The sequence below is a fragment of the Odontesthes bonariensis genome, chromosome 14 (assembly GCF_027942865.1).
Source record: "Odontesthes bonariensis isolate fOdoBon6 chromosome 14, fOdoBon6.hap1, whole genome shotgun sequence".
Lineage (NCBI taxonomy): Eukaryota > Metazoa > Chordata > Actinopteri > Atheriniformes > Atherinopsidae > Odontesthes > Odontesthes bonariensis.
The window spans coordinates 21,590,600-21,597,262 of NC_134519.1; the positions used below are offsets into that span (position 1 = coordinate 21,590,600).

Consider the following 6,663-nt stretch of genomic DNA (forward strand, 5'->3'; position numbering starts at 1 on the left):
ACAGTTAGGGGGAGTATGGCTTGGCCGTGCATCAGCAGAGTGTGCTGCCTGGCTCGCTTTTGGAATCAGTTCGACAAATCAGACCTTTCCGTTCCGTTGACTATCCAGAACTACTCGGACATCGCGGAGCAGGAGGTGCGGTCCGTCACCAAACAGGTCTCCGACTTGGAGCGCGCGCCCGGGAATAACTACTCAGCCCCGGAGCCGCGTGCCAGAGGATCCCCTAAGGCTCCCACAGATGGCTCGGGGACCCGAGGATCGTTTAGGGGACGGAGGGAGCCAAGCTTCAAGCCCCGGGAGGACTACCACCCACCCGGAGTGCCTTTCCCCAGCATTACCCAGTACAAGCAGGATTTCAAACCCTGGCCCATTCCCAGGAAGGAGAATTTCCCTTGGATTAACAACGGGGGTAGCAGTGTTTCGGACAGCCCGGTGAACAGCTACCAAGTTCAGGCGCAGTCGGGGGAGAGCCGGGGTGACAGAGAGGAGCGGGGCAAGGGGCACAGATGGGGGGAGCAGCAGGTGATGGGAGAGAGCAAGACCAGCTCTTACAGGTAGGCCTATGTCTTGCACTTATTTCAGCACCAGGAGCTGTCCATTCCATCAGTGAGCAAAACTGAGGGCTGATGATGTGCTGATGGTGCCTGCCTGGATTTATTTATAGTTCTGAGAAGTCCAAGGTTGCCTCAACTTGGGGGGGAGGGGGGGGGGGGGGGGGGGGGGGGGCATGGTAATCAATAATTCTCTTAGACATTCTATATTAATGCCCTAAGGGGGCTCAGATATGAATATTTGATTTAGTTTGCATTCTATTTAAAGTATGATGTATATGGCTCTCAGTAAACTCTGCTTGATGTGCAAGGAGGGCTCCCTTTAAGTCAGTCTTGAGTGATCCCGTATGCAGCAGGCAGCAGTAAACACCAAGTAGCCTACAGCAAATTATTACTTGCACCAAGGCATTCCTTTAAAAAAAAAAAAAAGACATGGTATAAAGTTTTTGTCCTAGCTTCATCAGCTGTCTGATGCTTCTTTTTTTTCAGGCAAGAGTACAGGCCGTGGACAGGGGTGAAACCGGCCAAAAGTGCAAGGAGAAATCCCTCCACTCAATACTCCAGCCCAGGGACGGACGCCGCCGACATCCCACACGAGACCAGCTACCAGGCTGCCTACAGCGGGGAGGTCAGCAGGTCAACAAGTGTGCATCAGGGGGCACACATTTGCTCAGTTGCTGCCTCCAACACCCAACCTCCCCCTGTCCCCCATCACACCCTCACTGCCCCGCAAGCCGGCAGCACACCAACCCCTTCCAGCCTCCAGCACAGCATCCTGCCCGAGAGGACCGAGTCCGGTGGAATAACCAAGGGAGAGGTAAGCACATTCAAACTCAAGGAGGAGTCTTGCCGTTACGATTTTTAACGAGCTGTATGTTCAAAGACTTGAGAGGGAAAGCTACATATTTAAACTGCAGCGTGCTCCTCCTGAAAGTCATCTTTTCCCATCTCCCATGTGGCCTGTTGCTGTTGGGGCATCTCAGAAAAGTGATACAGCATTCTGTCCCAAAGCAGCTCAAAGTGACCCAGCTGTTTAAAACGGGCCATGTGCTCTGTTAGGTAACACTGCTGGTGCTGCACTCATTCCTCTGACCTGAATAAAACCGGGCTGGCATGAAGTAAATGATTAAGTCTTCCAAGTGTGGTCGATTTAAGCCAAAAAACACAAAAAAAGGCTTGACATCTGTCTAACAATTATTTCTTATCATAGCTGCTATCACATACTTAATCATTCTGTCACATTTGTCATTTCTAACACCGAGAAAAAATAACCTACCACCACACGGCACCAGAAAAATGTTCTTCTTTATACCTTTAAATAATTTCTTAAATATTTTGGCCCCAGCATCAACTCACTCATGTCTTAAGTAAAATTACTAAACACTAAATATATAAGCGCAGGTCTTCTTATAAAACAAAACATGAAATACAGTTCAAATTATTGAAACTTTTAACTCAGGAGTGAGTTTTATTTCTTTATTTTTCAATGATTTTAACGGTCAGTGTCTGGTCAGCATAGAGAATATAGAACTCTTGACTTAATTATATATATATGTTAAAGACAGTGAGTAATACAAGTCAAGCCAGCATTTTTTTTCCCTATTCCTGGGGAATGTTGCCTGAAGCTGAAGAATCAGGGGAGTGTTTACACAATTCTGCAGTTGACCCAGATTTATGCCTTTCAGCAATAGAGACAAAAAAATAAAAATAAAAAAAAGAAAGAAAGAAAGAAAAATAACAATGTTATTGGAGATTTGAAGCAAACATGAGCTGCAGCAAGATGAGAAAAGAGGAAGCTGAGGGCTCATCGGTCTGTTTCCAGATTAGGATAAACTGGGTTAGGGGACATAATCCCACCTTTCTCTCACCTCTACCAGGATGCCATCTTAGGTCAGCTGTTGCGTGACAATTTTTGGGGAAACTCCAGAGGTTTAGTGCCATCCCTCCTCCCTACCGACAACTCTCCGCACCATCTGCCAGCAGCGAGCTGGGGCTGCTCTCACTGGGTTAGGTCAGGTAGTTTGTCTGGGTTGCAACAGCTGCTCCAATAATCCCAAAGATATCTGGGAGGATAGACTAGACGGTGTGTATGTTTTTGTGTTTGCCCTCACTTTTGCAACTTTACTTTACTCCAGAGGGTGTTATTAATGCACAGAAGTAAAATAAGGTTATTTAGATCATTTTCAGAACATTTCCTGCTTTGTTAGGCTGTTCTGTCCCCCAGTATCCTGTGTGATGATGATGAAGGTCGAAGTGAGAGATGTCAATGACAGGACACAGACTCTAATAATAACGCCGACCCAGCTGGAGGGAGAGTTCACAGCACATACAGCAAAGGAAAGCATGTGCTGCAGGCCGTGTGTAGGAGCACTGCAGTGAAAATTCTTCTTACATAGCTACTCTATATAGGTTGTGCATTTGTCGGTGTTCTTGCATTTCATAGGTCAATCTGACAGTATGACAAAAGCCGGCCTGGCAGCAAATCAAGTTGATCTCAGATAATCCACCACAGCCCCACTTGCTGCCAACTCATTAGTGACTCACCAGCCCCCTGCAGAGGTGTCTGCCCAAGCATTACACATCCCACTTCACCAATCATTACACTGTGTGGTGGCATTCGGGCTGGTGTTGGTCCACGAGGGCTGTCTCCTATTTTGATTCATTTCTGTAAAAAGACATGTCTTCCCCAAGCTTTGTCTTCCCCAGCACGCAAAGCTCCTGCATTTAATGTGGAACACATCAGCCGGATCAATGAAAAGGGCCGTGCCTGTTCGTGGAAAGATTTGATTGTTAAGTCCCACATACGCTGCCGAAATGAAATCAATCTGCTCTTGATGACAAAGGGGGAAAAAAAAGCGGCCATACAGTTCTCATTACCGTTTCAATCAATTAGTGAAATTGTGTGCTCACCACCCCGGAGCAGATAAAACCACAATGGTTTCAGCGGACAAAAGCTGACTCTAATTTTAAGACAAACAGGCAACTGGCCGAGTAAAAGGCGGTGATGCTTCTAATGATGAAAGAGCTGCATTTCCATGAACTCTCTGAGCTCACAAACCAAATTTAAAGCTTCCCAGTGAGAGGCTGAGCAAAGGAGCCTCCGTCAAACCTGACACCCAGCTGGATCGGATTAAATTTGGGCACAGTAGGCGTGTGTGCGTTTGTATTAGGAATCAAGTCCCTGTAACACAAGGCAAACAGATTTGTGAGTATGGGCTGTATAATCTGCAGTGTTTGTCAGGGATGAACAAAACGTAACAGCTGACTGAGGATGGCTTTCCACGTGAAGATGGAAAACCTCATCAGAAACTGTTGTTTGGACAAGTTCTTGGGTGTTTCATAGTCATCTTAGGGTCAGCAACCCCGTGAGATTATGTGATGGTGGCGTGTTTTCTTATGGCAGTGGCACGGATAGACAGTAGAGTGATGATGGAAATGTTGCTCACATTGGTTTAAAACTGCATAAAGAGGATTAGATCGCCTTCTGGGACAATGCATCCTGAAATCCACTTTCCCGTTACCTCCCTTTACTCATTTCTCTCTCGCGCTCCAGTTAGCCAGGAGCGAGCACGGGGGAGTGGCACAGACCTGCGCCGGGATCTGGTTTTCTTCTCTTGGGACCTTATTTAGAAAATGAGCTACAATCAGTTTTTGAGTTGTGAAGGAATTAAGCAGGAAAATCCAAGTCGTCACGATCACTCCTTTCTATCCGTGTTGTTTAAGATCAGGCCGCTTCTTTTTAACATCAGCTGCAAGGCTATATTTCTGCCTCACCTTAGTCAATGCAGCCCAGTCCCTTGTCCCTTTCCCATGCTGCATGTTTGACTAAATTCCCTATTTAAGCCACAGTCTGGCTTCAGAAGCTTTACCATCACCCTGAGCTCAACTTCCACACAAAAGCTTTTCTCTTGATCTTTTGCTTTTCCTGACTAAACCCGGATTTGTGCACGTATAATTCAATGTGAAATGACTGCAGTCACGCTAACTCAAGTAAATATGAGCTTCAGAAACTACAGCGGCTCGAGTTAAAAAACGGGATTCTTTTAGAAGCTGTTTATTTCATTTTATTTATTTTTTTCTTAACATCTTCAATTAATTAAATGTAAGCGCACCACCGGGGCTGTTCTTGAGTATTAAGCTGAAATGTCTAGAAATGATGTCCCCCGAGTGCAACCCCTGCCAGAGAGTGTGATAGCGAGTTGGCTTGCTCCGAATGAAGTGGAAGTTTTCTTGTTGGCAAATCGAAACGACCACAGAAAGACTAATAACAAGCCGAGGCACTCTTTTAAAACTGTCCCCCACTTTTCCCCTTCATTAGGTTTTTCTAAACCCACCTCTGCCTTCATCTGCTTCACCCACCCTTACATTATTTTCCCTCCCTCCTTTTTCCTCTATAACCAGAGCCAAGTCCCCCCCCCCCCCCCCCCCCCCCCCTCCTCTTCTGTTTGTCTCTCTCCCTGTTCTTTCACTTGGACCTCATCCCCATTCCCACGCTGCCCAGCACCACAGAGGGAGACTCTGGTGCAAAACTGGCAAGGCTTAAAGGCTGGGAAAGCATTGTATTAGGAGCAGGGGAAAGGTAAGGGAAGAGTGAGGGAAAGGAATGGCAAAAAGATAAGGCGAGAGGAATGTGATAGGTGCAGGCGAAGGAGAGAGGAGGGGGAGTGGGGGAGGGGAGCAGGGTGCATCATTTGATGGATTATCTGTTAAAGTGCAATGTTGCACAGGGTTGCAGTCTTGTTTGGCACTAATCTAATTTGGGAAGGAGACAGGCCCTGCTGCTACATAGAGCAGGAAAGACTGAGTGCGTGTGTATGCAGGGTGGAGGTGAACACACTTGCACACCAATCCCACGTGCTGAACAAACCCTGCTGCCTTCCTTTGCCACTCACAACGCTGTGAAGTCACACTCAAAGGGGTGCTGGGAACACAAGCTGACAATCCTTCCCAAGACTTGTGCTCTAATTGCCTGATAAAACTCTCCAAAGTCCACAGATAAGCACTGTCATATTTCATTGCCTGATTCCATAATAATAACTGCCAGAAAGAGCAATATGATGTTGACTGCCCCGTGTTACCAGACAGGCCAGACAGATTCGGGCCAGGCTTTGAGGACATTGTCCATCAGCAGAACACAGCAGCACTAAGCAGGACACATCAACACAGTCAACACTGCTTGTCCTCTGACAGCAGATCTGATGCTTTGTGACGGCACTGTCCAGCCCGTCTCCTCTCATTTCTCGGGTCCAGTGAGAGCTCAACATCCGCTGCCCTCCGTTTCATCTCTGCGACCACCCTAAAAGCTGTCTCTCTTTTCCCTCGTTTAGGAGCATCTGGTGAGGACCAAACTCTCCCCAAACCCGTCTGCTGTCTTTCAAAGCGGGTCGAGGGTCTTCAACATCTGACAGCTGCTGCCGCTCTTTCCCCGTACCACTTCAATTGGTTTCAACTTTCTGGAATCGGCAGGGGAATGCTTCCAGTCCATTCCACAACACAAGAATCTATGCAAGGGAATGTATTGTAGTGAACCTTGTAGAGCTGCAGCTCCGTGTCCCAAGAGGAGACAAAGACACCCCTCTTTTACACTCCTCCCAGCCCCCCTGTTGCTATGGAAACGAATGTGCATGTAACAGATAAGTTTTGAAACAAGGTCCTTCTTTTGTTTTTTTCGGTTATAGACACACATGAAACTGGCTGCTCTGTGTGTGCGCCTGCTGATTTGTCCTTTTCTCGTACATAATGTTGACTCTGCACCAGTGGCAAAGGACATTAAATGTGTTTACTTAAGAGTGTTATTATGCCCTTTGGTGTTGCTAGAAATCTGCTTGAAAATAAGTTATTTCCTTAGTACTATAGAGTTAGTTGACTATTTTGGGAAATTTTTGTTTGGTCTCCTTTTTGTAAATCTATTGTGAAAGAAAAGGAACAATTATATCATGTAAGCGGAATTACAATAAAAGAATTAGCAAGGTTCTTAGCACTTTCTTTGAGCTTTTTCTTTAAATAGCGTCACATCATTTCTAATTACATAGTATCGTGTGAGCTTTAGTCATGACTGTATGAATGGTTTTATTAAACGTTTTGTCAAATGCCATAAAATCTCATCAATGGC

At 46.3% G+C, this 6,663-nt stretch overlaps 1 protein-coding gene across 1 annotated transcript; it reads left to right on the top strand.

Annotated features, from left to right (window-relative positions):
- The first annotated feature begins 6 nt into the window (after nt 1-6).
- Nucleotides 7-6,528, top strand: map6d1 (MAP6 domain containing 1). The gene is made up of 3 exons (XM_075482296.1): nt 7-554; nt 1,041-1,368; nt 5,879-6,528. Exons 1-3 carry the CDS (start codon nt 16-18, stop codon nt 5,954-5,956), a joined length of 945 nt encoding a protein of 314 aa, XP_075338411.1. The 5' UTR covers nt 7-15; the 3' UTR covers nt 5,957-6,528.
- Nucleotides 6,529-6,663: the final 135 nt, after the last annotated feature.